This window comes from Aspergillus caelatus (assembly GCF_009193585.1).
Source record: "Aspergillus caelatus strain CBS 763.97 unplaced genomic scaffold BDV27scaffold_255, whole genome shotgun sequence".
Classification (NCBI taxonomy): domain Eukaryota; kingdom Fungi; phylum Ascomycota; class Eurotiomycetes; order Eurotiales; family Aspergillaceae; genus Aspergillus; species Aspergillus caelatus.
In genome coordinates, this window is record NW_022475518.1 from 38,911 (window position 1) to 51,796 (window position 12,886).

Below are 12,886 nucleotides of genomic sequence, written 5' to 3' on the forward strand. Positions count from 1 at the left end.
CCGTGCTACCTGCTCACTTTGTGAAACCAATTGTACTGCTCCCCCCCCCCCCCAGAGTTAACTATTAAATATGCCCTTCTTTCCAATGGGTACCGGGATTCAAGCAGAGAAGGATATAAGCACCACGTCCGGCGCAATGCCAATATCCCCCGCGACGCAGATCAAGAACCGTCGGAAACGTTACCTGGATACCCACCCGGAGTATTTCTCTGCTGATCTCGAGCTAGCCGGTCCGCTCGCTCTTTCCTCTCTTTTCCGCGACTGATCGCATTTGCTATCTCAGTCGGGAAAAGATGACCAAAGCTAACACTCCAGCGTTGTAGACCCGTTACTGTACGATCGCTTGATCCGCCGATTCCAGACACCGGCGGAACGAGAGGCTGAAGGACGAGCCAAAGGATTCTCGGGCATACTTCAAGCAGATCTTGACCGTTCCGAGGCTAAGTTGGATGCCCTGTCTCATCCGGATCCCAATGCAATGTTTAGCTATAGCCGTGGCCCAAACGGGGAAATCCTCGCGGAGGACAAAGATGAGATACCGACGAGCAAGGAAGAAGGCGAAAAGATCTGGCAATGGGAGATGACACTGCGATTCTTAAGGGGCGAAGACCGCGACTTTGACTACACTACTGTGGATGAGAATGACGATTATGATGACTGGAACGAAGAGCAAGAGCGATATTTCGATGAAGAAGAACCTGAATGGATTGTTGAAGGCACAAGTGGCGATGATGTCCGATCGAGATTACAAGGGGAGACTGGCGTTCAAGACTTTTGAAAAGTCTCACGTAGTTGGGATGCGCTGGCCACTTGATGCCTTTGCGATTGGCTCTCTCTGATGCAAGCTTTTGGCCGTATCGGGGGCACACACATTACGAAGTTTCTAGACCGAGACAAAGGAGTCATTGATGCTCTCGAGGGCATTCTGCTTCCACCCCAGCATGCAGACACGCTGAAGAGGATTCACGACCTGGCTAGCCTAGGGGCTCATACGAAATTCAGGTGCTGGGATATAGACTTCCGAGTCCGACATGTATTCCTTTCTCGAGCCTACCCGTGCCACTATAGCACGTGAGAGGCTTTCATGATTAGTAGGCTCCTACGCAAGCTCTGACTCAAGGCAGGACCATGGTTCGATTACGTTGCAGCCCTAGGAAATTCTCGCTGCGACTACCAACCTAACATTTTTGTCCTCTACTGTCTTGAATGTCTTGTCCAGTACCCTCCATTCCTCTTGCTGTATCCAGGAAGTTGAAGACAGGTCCTGCAGTGCCAAGAGTTCTGTTGCATTCTGTTCACACGCCATGTCGCTGTCTAGAGGCCTCTTGGAAAACGGGCATTGTATGTATACGGATGTGCAGGCAGAACGGCCTCCAAGTAATGAAGACGTCAGTAATACAAATCTCATAGTTACCCTATAGGAAAAATTTTACTGTCTAGCATTTTGAAGAAACTTTCAATTCTGACTCAAAAAGTATTTCGTAATTCACCGCATGAGCTGCCAGTCATGCCTTAGGGGAATAGATTGTATACTTCACACCGGCTCTTCCTCCAACGCCAGGCCCTATTTCCTCTACACTAGACTACATGTCTTTCTCAGTATCATTATGGCTGCGCAGAGCACCAACAAAATCTGCCCCTTGAGTATATTGTTTGCCTAAAACGTGCCAACCATGGGTCTAGTTATGATGGATGGGATCTGGGGCAACCGTGGGGTCATCGAGATGACTCCTTATGATGGATGGATCCAACGTCATCTATATACTAGGTAACCCAGTATCGTAGTCGCAACTATGAGACAATTCTTCGCCAGGCATTCGATATTCTAGCCATCTTCTGCATCTTCTCAAATGCACCCAACTCGTTGTCTCCCTTAGAAACCACCGGCTAGCTCATTTACCAAGCTTGCTTTATATATCTATCTTGGCTTGGTATATACCACCATCCCCTCGAGTATCAAGCAACCGACGCTTGCTACTATCCCTAAATATCTTGAAATACCCCGGCAAGTGTCTATAACAATGGCACACATCACCATCCAAGACGAAATGGAAAAGCTGCGCTGCTCAAGCAGCCACACCAAAACCCGGTCACCGTCACCCAAGAAGACGGAAAAATACATAATCCAAAAGCTCAGCAAGGAGTTTGAGTTGACAAATGACACCATCGGCGATGGTAGCTTTGCCAGAGTCAAGATCGTGCAGAGGAAGGAGCAGGGCACGCTTGTTAGATACGCGGCCAAGTTTCTCAACAGGGAGGAAGGAGAGCTCGAGCGGTTATATGTGGACCGGGCTCTAGAGGAGTTCAAGGTCGCCAGGAGCCTGCATCATCCGAATATCGTCGAGGTTCTTAGCCTCTGCAAACACAAGCTTCGCCTGGCCTTTGTTATGGAGTACTGCCAACATGGCGATCTCTTAGACCTAATGGAAAGGAGAACTCTTTGCCATGGGGGCAAAAAGTGCCTCTTTAAACAAATGCTCAGGGGTGTTGTATACATGCATAGCCATGGTATCGCACACCACGATATTAAACCGGAGAACATGGTCCTGGCCAATGATAACGTCCTCAAGATTATCGACTTTGGGCTCTCCGAGGTCTTCGCTGAGCTCTTCCCTCCCAATAGCAAAGGGGAAAGGGAACTTGGCCGGGTCCGTGAGTTCCCTGCTCGCCTCTGCGGCACAGCAGCCTATCTTCCGCCAGAGGTATTTGAGGCTAAATGTATGTACCCTCTCCCGCCTCTCAACGTACTGATATATTTTCTTTTTTCCATACTCATTCTTGGTAGACTATTACGACGCCCGAGCCCTCGATGTGTGGAGCTGCGCCATAACCGCCTTCGCTCTATTCGTCGGCAAATTACCTTGGGGACTAGCCGACGATGAAGACGAACGCTACCAAGCCTTTCAAGGAAGTTGGCAGTATCTCCTCGAAGAATACCCTGACATACCTGTGACGGTGGACAACTTCCCGCTTACAGTTTTCGCCGAAGTCCTGCCGGAGAAGGAGCTTGTAACCTTACTTCTCCGGATGCTGCACCCATTCCCGGAAATGCGAATGACAATTTTCGACGCGTTAGAGGATCCTTGGGTTCAGGCTATTGAGTGCTGCAGCCCCGAGTCCAATCACTTGTCGGCGGTTCAAGGTGACAAAGCTGGTGATTGTGGCATCCCCAAGATGCATGATCACTGTCCCTCGAAGGACAAGCTGGTCCCCAAATCTGATTAGGGGTTGCAGCGGTGGAGGATATTGGTTGTGCGTGGAAGTTGGATATTTGAGGGCTTATAAAACGACATCACACGATTTCTTACGCATTTTGGCATTGTTAGAAGATATCCCTTGGTCATTTGCATCTTTTCTTTTTCTTTAGACTGCTGAGGATGGTAATAGCCTCCTCTTGCATGTTGCATGGATACGAGACATGTTTCTTTATATGTTTATACCCTCTTATCATCCTGTCATGCTATATCATTCATGTATATCAGAGGAGGGATCATATCAGACCGCCTCACTGCAACTTTTATCAAGGTATCTCGATATCATATCGAGATTCAGGCCCTAAGGTCGGGTGGTTGGGACGGGCCTGGGATACACACAATATACACATTTATCCTGCACCTGAATTCGCTTGAACAACTGTAATGATTTTTGTAGAGAGCCAAACACCTATAATGGGGATTCTATCCATAAATAGTGGGAAGTAATTTAGTAGAACTAGTAGATGGTCTTGGTTCCTCTCTCTTCGTCTCCTAGGTGGCAGTTCATGGGATCTTCATGGGGTCAACACAATCTCGATTGAATTACTCAATTTTACAGAGTTTTTTTTATTTTATTTCTAGGGCTGAGAGATGTTCATATCCCTACCCATAAAACCAGAATCTAGAAAGGTCAAAAAGAAGAGTATACCTCTCGGCAGAGGAAGAACTTAGGACATGATCCCCGGAACCAATTCGGATGCGCTCTACCCAGAATTTATAGCAAAACCCTAAAGTGTCCGGCGCAACATCCAAAGAACCCAAGACGTCTTAGAAAAGGGAAACGGATAATAACACATATATCCCCCGTACTACTAGCTTGCATGAAAGTAGTGCTCGGCCTGTTACACAGTACAGTTTTTCTATTCGCCCAGATCTCGGGACTCTGTACTGTGTGTAGATTGAACCCCTCTGGGATTCTCATAGCCTGAAGACCGCCGCTATCTTCTTGTTCATTTCTGTCTTTCTCTCCTCTAGCACTAACACGTACAGTGATTCCCCAAGCTAGAACTCCCTGGGGATAACTATGCTACATTACCCAGCGGCCCACCCAGGCAATGAATTGATGAGGATATAACTTTCACATTGCATTTCTGCATGGACTTGGTTCTTTGTCGATCATACGGTAGTTGAAAAGGCCAAGAAGCAACTTAGTCTTACCAAAAACATTTGAATGAAAGATTCCTGGTGGCTAAGTTGCTGGTCCAGGTAATCTTGAAGTGAAGAATAGTACATAAGGCTATGAGTATAATGGGGAGCATTCAAGGCATTATATGCCGTCATGCCGATAATATGCATTGCCACAACCGGGCCACAGTGGTGGTTTAATGGTGAACAGTATTGCTTTTGAGCCTATCTATGATCGAAGCCTATATAGTTTTGGTGTGTACTGACCGAAGGAATCAGTACAATATAAATATGAGTATGTTTGCTTGCAAAGAGTTACTTCATGGCGCTCGGTCAGATCTTTTATCGCGTCATGCGCGATAGAGCTATCTTTTCCTCGTTCAAGTCGATGTTGATGAGCCTCGGGGAGATCCATAGGCCATTGATGTTTTTCATTTATGACCATAGAGGCCAACTCTTGAGGAAGCGAATGAGCCGACGCTACCAGTGACTGTGCTTCTTGTGCCCACCAGCCATGCCGCTGCGGTGGTAAATTTCGCGTAGAGCAAATGCGGTAGTATGGATCGACGAGCCACAGTGTCAGAAATCGAAGGTGTCCGGCCCGGGATTTGGAAATAAGCTCAAATGGCTCCATGCGGTGATGGAGTGCATTTGGGAAAACTATAAGGCGTCCTTGGCCAACTGACACAGAACACAGACCCAAGCTCCTGAAGAGCCGGATTTTCATCTTTGATGCCGAATAATTCTTCCAAGTACGGTACATCCCACCCCTCAAACTGATACACACCTGGATTCATTTCGATCTCTTGACGGAACAAGAGCCTGCTACCTGTCACGTTTTCCATATCAAAGAAATAGACAGCAGTTCCCACAATGTGCTCGTTAAGAAGGCCGTCTGTATGCCAATCTTCGCCCGGGTAAGATGGACTTTTTGGTGTTAGCCCAATCCCTTCCAACTTCACAATGATTTGTAGGCCTTTATCACGAAACGTCTCTTGAAGCTTCACTGTGTAGTAATCATGATCTATGCACCTCTTGCGAGAGACCTCTAGGATTTTGCAACGCTCCATAGGATCTTTTATATCAGGGAGCGAAGACCAGACCTTAGGGTCTATTTTCCACTCTATTTCATGTTCCGTGGGCCCAACAGTAGATTTTGCGGTTTTTCCTGCCTTCCATTCGTCATACGAGTAGAGGCCCGGGTCGGAATGCTCGAAGCGAAACATGCGACTATATTTTGCATCCACCACGTCCTTCAAAGATGCCGTGCTCTCCTAATCCTGCGGAACCTTCTTTGTTTCAAGACCTTGCCATTCAACTTTAACGCTATATTCAGGACGGGCGACATAGTCCTTGACACGCGAAACTGCGTTGCAGTATGCTTCGAGATTACCATCCCGCTCCGTTGGTAGATCTTCTGCCCACTCTGGATACTCGTTTCGCCATTCAACACCAAATGTTTGGATTCTCCTGGGCGCCCTGCCCGGTGGGGAAGACAAACTAGAATCAATGGGGGTTTCCCTTGATTAATGTCTCATTCCATGGCTCAATGACTCGAGACACTACCTCTTCAAGTGTTTCATAAAAAGAGCGTTGTCTGCTCGGGTGCAGGTTGTTGATATAAGAGGTAATTCGTACGTCTGTCGAGCCCGCTGGTCCACTAGAATTCCACCTCGCAGGGGAGCCACTGGAATCGGTGAGAGAACAACAAGCTTCTCGCATTACGATAATTGTCTGCAAAACCCCTCCAATCTCTCACGATCCTGGTCGTGCCTGGGTGCAATCTCGCCTTGTCCGTAGGTTTCCAATGTTTGTTCAAGTGGAACACAGCCACCATTCACCAGAACGCGCGTCTGTCCGTAGGTTAGAGGGAAAAAGAGACGGATCGATTATATTCCAAATCTGCTGATTGGAACTGGGTTCGCAGTCTTTCCGGTCTTCACACTCGGCCGACAAATCGGAGACAAACTGTTGAACACAATGTGAAAGTTATATCCTCATCAATTCATTACGCGGTGCGACAATGGAAGTGAAGTGCAGAGAGAACTCATTGACACTTTTCTACATTCAACTTCTTTGCCATTTGTCCACGCCAGTGAAAGACATATTCAACCTCTTTCGATCGTGCTGACCCATTACATGGGATTTTCACCCCCTCAATCAAGCAACAGTACGACAATTCCCAGATACCACCTCCCTTCCTGTCCAGCCATGTAGAGTGCAACCATAGTTATCATCAACATGCAGATTTACCACGGTTGTTCCCTAGTGCGTGGTTCACCAACCCTGACTACATCTACTCACCCACTGATATGTATCCGGTATATAGTTATCTCCCGAGTCTCTATATAAGCCTACTCATTAGGGCACTCTATACTCTTTTACTTCACAGCTTCTAAAAATTGGAATATAAATTCAAATAAGCCAAATCCATTCATTAAGAGCCGATAGCTCAATAGCATCATTGGTCTAGTGGTAGAATTCATCGTTGCCATCGATGAGGCCCGTGTTCGATTCACGGATGATGCACATACTTTTTTTTTTTTTTTTTATTTTCTTCCCCAAATAAACCAAGTATAAATGCTTCCTTCCATCTATATATACCCAGTAGTATCTATCACATACAATTGAAGGTCTACATATGTACCCCAGAGTACTACGCAGTATCTCTTCCTAACTCTTAGACTTAACACAAATAGCAATCCCCCCCAAAACAAGCCCCATTCCTAACCAAGTCTCCTTCTCGATAACCTTCCGTTCCACATACCACTCCCCCAGAACAGTGAAGAGGAATGCACTCGAATTAGCCAACGGAACCGTCAGGGATAGTTCTACGAATCTGATATCAGTAAAACTACCCAACATCTTTCTTTCTTTCTTTCTTTCTTTCTTTCTTTCTATGAACCAGGGGCAGCGGTTGCAAAGACCCAACCAATAATTGCTCAATTGCTGAAAGAAAAGCAGAAAGGGGAACAACAAAAACAGTTCAAGTACGTACCATGTTTCCCAACAAGAAGAAAGAACCAAATACTCCCCGTCAAGTTAATAATCAAGGGAATTGAGTACGCCGGCGTACGGAGAAGATTAATGACCGTCCAGAACAACGTTGTGATTTTCGTCTTTAGCCAGCCTGAGGTTGTTGTTGACTGCGATGGGCGGCGCATCCAGGCGGGCTGTGGTTGTTGTGTACCAGCTGCTGGTAAGGGGTGGTCTTCATCTTCTTCTTCGTCTGAGGGTTCGTGTTCCGTATTGGTATGCTGTAGTTCTTGTGCGTCGGGTTCGGGTTCCTGCGATGCTTGTGTTTGTGTTTGTGCTTGTGCTTGGGGCTGTGACTGCGAGTGTTGTTGTTTCTCCTGGCGCGCGTTGAAGTCGGCTGCGGCGCGGCGGATGAAGGGGGTTGTGAAGCCCCATGCTACGCCGACTAGGAGGAAGGAGAGGATGTAATTGAATACCGGGGGTTGGTCCGGGGTGATGCTGGCGTCGGGGTCCATCCTTGTTTTGAATTCTAATGTGTGGATGTTTGAATAATGATTGTTCAGGTTGTGCTGGTTGGAATTGAGTTGCGGAGAGCGGAAGGGGGGGGGGGGTTTAGGATTTAAATTAAATTGGGGACTGATAAGATAGACTTCGGTGATAAGGTCTTGGCTGCATTTATTTAGTTACGTAGGTACTGCTGGTACATTAGGATGTGTACTGCGAGCACACACACACACACACACACACACACACACACACTCTCTCTCTCTCTCTCTCTCTCTCTCTCTCTCTCTCTATTTGGATAATAGATGCAAAACGAGAATTAGATTCAAATAGCATAACATGGCATAAAGTATTAATATTGCATACAATAGGAGAGATTCACTAATTTGTCACCTACTCCAGGTGTGATGGGACAATCAATAGTCCCGCGTTGGAGAATATGACATATAGATTGGATGCATACGCATGAGTTGAGTGTAAATAGACCACGCCTAGATCCGGCCCTTTGATGCAGATATTGTCGGGCCCGAATAAATTCCAACTTGGCTAGGCCTTCCCCTCGGCATTCTCCATGAACCAACGCACACTTCGCTCAAGACCTTCCTGCATACCCACCTTAGGACGATACCCAAGCACCCGTCTGGCCTTGTTTCCATTCAGCGTGCGGATCAGAGTACTAAAGCGAATACCCTCACGAGTCATATTGGCAGTTCTAGTACCGCCGGAAACGATCCACGCAACCCACTCATTCACGAACCCGAGCGTCAGTCCAACCCACTTCGGGATCACGATAATATCCTCAGGCCGGATTGGGTTGCCCGTGAGGGCGGAAACCGCCCTCTGGAAATCCCAAAAGAGCCAGGGGTCTTCATTCGTGACATGGAAGCATTCACCATCGACTCGGGTCGAGGCGTCTGTCGGGCGAGGCTTGCCCCAGGCGTTGAGAAGGGCATGGGCGGCTAGGAGGTGTGCATCTGCCAGGTTCCCCACGTAGACAAAATCGTAAGGGTTTTGTCCGTTGCCCATCTGGAACCGGGACTTGCCTTGGCGCGCGACGGCGAACATCTTGCCTAAGGTGCCGACGTCTCGTTCACCGAAGACTAGACCGGGTCGCATCGCGCAGGTCAGGATGCCCCGATCATCCTGGCCGCCGTTACGATTGGCAGCTTGGATCGCTTCTTCTGCATCTGCCTTAGCGATGCAATAGAGCCGCTTCTGAAGCGGGGGGTGCAGGATTGGCAGTTCCTCTGTGGCATCAATGAGATCCGTGTGGTTATCGTTGATCACGCCCGAGGTTGATGTGTTGATTAGGGCTCGCACGGTGCTCACCTTCACCGCAGCGTCTAGGAGGTGATGTGCACCCTCCACGATGATGCGGTGGTAAGCAGACTGCGGGGCATCGGAGAATTCGGGAGATGCAGTATGGAAGATGGTAACCGGGCGGGCAATCTGCATGATGCGCTGTACATCGGCGGCGCAGGCCAAATCGCCATGGTGATAGTGCACGTTCGGATGAGAATGGCGGTTGCGGTCAATCTTTACGTCTATCGAATGGATGCTGCAATCAGGCTCCTCCTCGAGAATGTTGGCGATGATGTGGTAGGCTATGAAGCCATTACCGCCGGTAACAAGGACAGGGCCGATGCTAGACATACTTAGGTTAAACAAACCAATCGATGAGAAATTGGAAGTGAGATGAGAAAAGAAAAGAAAAGAAAAGAAAAGAAGAGAAGAGAAGAAAGTCAGGGGGTGGGCGGAAAGTCTTGGGGGGTTCCTTTTATGTCTTTGTTTAACAACCATCCCTGCATCATCTTTTATTTATTATTACTGCTCTAGTTCGTAATTGCCACGATAAATACGACCACGTCAATTGCCTCATTTTTCCTGTCCCATATTTATGTGCTTACTCAGCCGTCTGAACCTCAAAATCAACTTTTGCTACAAGGAGAAAACTCTTCTATATTTTAGGCTTGGTTAAACAGAATTGTCAGTCAGAAACTCCAGCTCCTGTGCGTCCTGCCGGAGACCTCCCCTGCCATCCTTCAGTCTTTCCCAATGCTGACTGGTCGGCCTTCTGTTAGAGTGGTTGCCAGTCTGACTGGCCTTGGGAGACCCCCGTGTACTATGGAGCAAGGAGATAGCCGAATTATAAAAGGATGAGCCGAGAGAGTGCATCCGGGCGAAGAACACTGGGAAAGATGTAGCGCACGCGACAATGATGGCAATGTTCATCTCGACAATTCTAGACAATCACACAGTCAATCGGTATCTCGCGCCTGGAATTGCTGTGTCCTTGATACGTACGTGAACTGGGCATTGCGACCCGTGGTCCAGAAGACATCCGCGCTGTCATTGAGCTGAAAGTTGATCAGCCGAGCCAAACTGGTCGCGCAGGCACTGCGAACGATAGTATGTACCAGTCAGTAATGTACTGAATGGATTGTAATAGGAGAACACCTTGGATACGAACCCAAGCCCACTCAGGAACGTCAGCAAAAGGCCAATCTGCCGCCGTCGACTGACCTGCAGCTTGACCAGACGCGGGATGGGCAGAAGCAACACGTAGAAGTCGGTGACGACGTTGATCACAGATTGGATAGTGATCATGGTCCCGGAATTGAATTTACAGTATGGGTCCCTCAACTGCGACAGCTCCGCGCACTTCACCATACTGCCGATGGCGATGGCGATGCAAAAGGCGTAAAGCACCGCATCGGCGACGATACCTACCCACACTGCGATGATCTCGCGGCGCAGTGGGAAAATGCGCTTATACAGAAGTAGGATTGAAATCTTTGCAAAGCAGACCGTCCAGGGGAAAGTGATGCCGCCGGCGGAGAGTTTCTGGGGCTGTCAGCTTCCCTGACATTCATCCGAATGCTGCTCGAAATTGCATACACGGTTGGAAGAGGGATTGATGAGGTTGATTGCCCGCACATCCCACATGTGTCGTCCGAACCCTAGTGGTAGAGCTGCCACAGCCAGGTTAGCCTAGAGCTAGGGCAAAGATAATGGGGAATCACCACTGACTCTGGATATAGAGCGTCATATGAGCAATCGCGCCGCACTGGTCTGTTAGAAGGCTGGAATGGTGATATACGCGCAGTCGAAACTTACTGTGGCGAGGATGCAGGTAGCTGGATCCTGTCATTTCAGTGATCCCATACTATCCATACAGGCGTCGAACCAGAATGGTGCATGGTACTCACTGTCTTCGGCGCCCCAGAGTTTGATAATACATGTCCGCACATAAATACGAGTAGAAACCGCCAGGACCGTGAGGGTTAGGAAAATTGTTTGCAACACGATGATTGCTGTTCGTTGTGACGGTGGATTGTCGAAGTTTGGAACCACACCTGGCGGTGGTGTTGCGGCCGGCCAATTGGGATCCATGACTGGGCGATGACTTGCCGAGCAGAATCTGTTTCTTCTGAAAGAGTTATTTGAATTTAAAGGGTCACATACTCCCTAGAATGTTCTGTTAGAGCCACCAAGCCAGGAGAGAACGGAGGCGATCGTCAGGAGTGGGAATATGACGGGCACCCATTTCGAACACCATGCAGTCATCATGCGAGTGAGACATGATTGGGGGCCCCAAATTGCAATAGAAACCTGGCAAGCCTGATGGACGGTAATAGTAATAGTAGTAGTTGCTGACAGGGGGAAGGGTTATTTTCAGCTCCACCTGACCGGACGGTGTTTGCTTTCTTGAAGCCCTGATGCAGATATAACCCTATAATCCCATAACCCCGCAACGCTGCATCTTTAGAACCATTTCACTCGACGTCTGTCAGCTAAATATACCTTATACCTCACAGCGAGGGTAGCATCGAACCCATTAGTACACCTTTTTTTCACTCCCACCCCCTGCTCCTTGCCAAGTTCTATAGCAAATCTTACCCCTCCTTCATGAATCGCCCCGCTTATCTTCACGGTTCACCCCGTCTCGATCTTACCCTGCCCAGCAAAGTTGGCTTTCCAGGCCGCCCCCCCCCCTCGCAACTGAGGCATTGTCGCGGCTCTCTAATTCCACCGGCGAGGGTGGCGGTAACAGTGCAACTAGAGCAGGGGCAGGGGGAACCAACTGTAGACGATGAAATGATGACAGCCATCATCATGGACTTCTCTGGACGCCTCGCATCACACTAATGCCGGGAAGTTACAATTATCAGGGGTACTATGCACGCTGCCAAGGCACTTGGGCAAAATTGCCACCCTTTTGAGTATGGAATGGTGGGCGATAAGCCCATCAGAACCTCATCTACGTTAGTTCGCTGCAAGCCAAGATACGAGGTAGTAGGGAGGGCTGTTCATGTTCATGCGTTGTATTCTATGTTACATATCCCTCTTGCCATTTCTTTTATTGTACTAAGATAGAACATCTCGTTGGGAAATGACCAGCTGCATATCGCTCCCCTCTACCGGCCCTCCAGGCCCCGAAGTTACCGGCGTAAATTCTATAGCTGGAACTTCATCCAACGGCCTCACTGTAAACCGGTGCACGACTAGCGCGGTAAAAGTTAGGGCTAGCCGCTTGGTCAGGAAGCGGCCCACACATTTATGCTTCCCCGCTCCAAACGGCAGGAAGCTCTTACTATGTGCAAGGGTAGGATTAGAGAGGAACCGGTCTGGCTGGAAGCCATCCCAGTCGTGCGCGAGCAGTGGATGAGACATGGCGAGCTGGCGGTACGGGATGAGAAGGTGCGCGCCGGCTTTGAATGTCCGGCCGTTGATGGTTACGTCTTGCTCGACGGTTCGTGCGGAGCCGGAGTTTATCGTCAGTCGTTGGGTTTCATTGTATAGGGCTTCGAGGAGGGGGTTTTGTCCCAGACGCATCGAGAGGGCGGAAAGAGATTCTTGAGCGTGGTTACTGGCTGACATAATGGCGTCTACTTCGGTCACGACGGCCGTTAGGGTCGCCTGGTCTGAGCAGATGTGTGCGAGAAGCCAGAAGCCCAACTTGAAGATGTTTGCGTTGGAGCTGAAGTGCGTCAACTTAGTAAAAAAAGTAGGGCAGGGAAAAAAAA

General features: G+C 48.8%; 6 protein-coding genes and 1 non-coding gene across 7 annotated transcripts; 3 read left to right on the top strand and 4 right to left on the bottom strand.

Moving 5' to 3' along the window:
- Nucleotides 1–53: 53 nt before the first annotated feature.
- Nucleotides 54–1,407, top strand: BDV27DRAFT_135875 (uncharacterized protein). Its single transcript, XM_032068646.1, has 2 exons — nucleotides 54–230; nucleotides 324–1,407. Exons 1-2 carry the CDS (start codon nucleotides 71–73, stop codon nucleotides 776–778), a joined length of 615 nt encoding a protein of 204 aa, XP_031922668.1. The 5' UTR covers nucleotides 54–70; the 3' UTR covers nucleotides 779–1,407.
- A 614-nt stretch (nucleotides 1,408–2,021) lies between these two features.
- Nucleotides 2,022–3,225, top strand: BDV27DRAFT_162501 (putative serine/threonine protein kinase; the record flags this gene model as incomplete). Its single annotated transcript, XM_032073406.1, has 2 exons — nucleotides 2,022–2,718; nucleotides 2,786–3,225. The coding sequence occupies 2 exons, from the start codon at nucleotides 2,022–2,024 to the stop codon at nucleotides 3,223–3,225; spliced, it is 1,137 nt and encodes a 378-aa protein (XP_031922669.1).
- Nucleotides 3,226–4,608: 1,383 nt separating this feature from the next.
- On the bottom strand, nucleotides 4,609–6,607 carry BDV27DRAFT_168430 (uncharacterized protein; the record flags this gene model as incomplete). The annotated part of the gene is made up of 7 exons (XM_032074767.1): nucleotides 4,609–4,641; nucleotides 4,699–5,007; nucleotides 5,066–5,306; nucleotides 5,337–5,590; nucleotides 5,627–5,653; nucleotides 5,699–5,858; nucleotides 6,570–6,607. 7 exons carry the CDS (start codon nucleotides 6,605–6,607, stop codon nucleotides 4,609–4,611), a joined length of 1,062 nt encoding a protein of 353 aa, XP_031922670.1.
- Nucleotides 6,608–6,837: 230 nt separating this feature from the next.
- BDV27DRAFT_t200 lies at nucleotides 6,838–6,908 on the top strand. The gene has a single exon. It is a non-coding gene; the product is annotated as a tRNA-Gly (tRNA).
- A 43-nt stretch (nucleotides 6,909–6,951) lies between these two features.
- On the bottom strand, nucleotides 6,952–7,924 carry BDV27DRAFT_52581 (uncharacterized protein). The gene is made up of 2 exons (XM_032076858.1): nucleotides 7,378–7,924; nucleotides 6,952–7,210 (listed from the first exon to the last, which is right to left on the bottom strand). Exons 1-2 carry the CDS (start codon nucleotides 7,868–7,870, stop codon nucleotides 7,053–7,055), a joined length of 651 nt encoding a protein of 216 aa, XP_031922671.1. The 5' UTR covers nucleotides 7,871–7,924; the 3' UTR covers nucleotides 6,952–7,052.
- Nucleotides 7,925–8,405: 481 nt separating this feature from the next.
- Nucleotides 8,406–11,252, bottom strand: BDV27DRAFT_149465 (NAD(P)-binding protein; the record flags this gene model as incomplete). Its single annotated transcript, XM_032071047.1, has 9 exons — nucleotides 8,406–9,504; nucleotides 9,688–9,691; nucleotides 9,923–10,101; nucleotides 10,164–10,256; nucleotides 10,330–10,703; nucleotides 10,758–10,831; nucleotides 10,890–10,926; nucleotides 10,977–10,996; nucleotides 11,069–11,252. The coding sequence occupies 9 exons, from the start codon at nucleotides 11,250–11,252 to the stop codon at nucleotides 8,406–8,408; spliced, it is 2,064 nt and encodes a 687-aa protein (XP_031922672.1).
- A 975-nt stretch (nucleotides 11,253–12,227) lies between these two features.
- Nucleotides 12,228–12,740, bottom strand: BDV27DRAFT_162506 (cytochrome P450; the record flags this gene model as incomplete). The annotated part of the gene is made up of 1 exon (XM_032073407.1): nucleotides 12,228–12,740. The coding sequence occupies one exon, from the start codon at nucleotides 12,738–12,740 to the stop codon at nucleotides 12,228–12,230; it is 513 nt and encodes a 170-aa protein (XP_031922673.1).
- Between the last annotated feature and the right edge of the window lie 146 nt (nucleotides 12,741–12,886).

Excerpts from the sequence above, each read along its gene's own strand:
- BDV27DRAFT_135875 (XM_032068646.1), top strand. The coding sequence starts at position 71 with ATGCCCTTCTTTCCAATGGGTACCGGGATTCAAGCAGAGAAGGATATA. Across the intron at positions 231-323 it reads TGCTGATCTCGAGCTAGCCG|ACCCGTTACTGTACGATCGC; the intron begins GTCCGCTCGCTC and ends CCAGCGTTGTAG.
- BDV27DRAFT_52581 (XM_032076858.1), bottom strand. The coding sequence starts at position 7,870 with ATGGACCCCGACGCCAGCATCACCCCGGACCAACCCCCGGTATTCAAT. Across the intron at positions 7,211-7,377 it reads TCTTCTTGTTGGGAAACATG|AACTATCCCTGACGGTTCCG; the intron begins GTACGTACTTGA and ends TCAGATTCGTAG.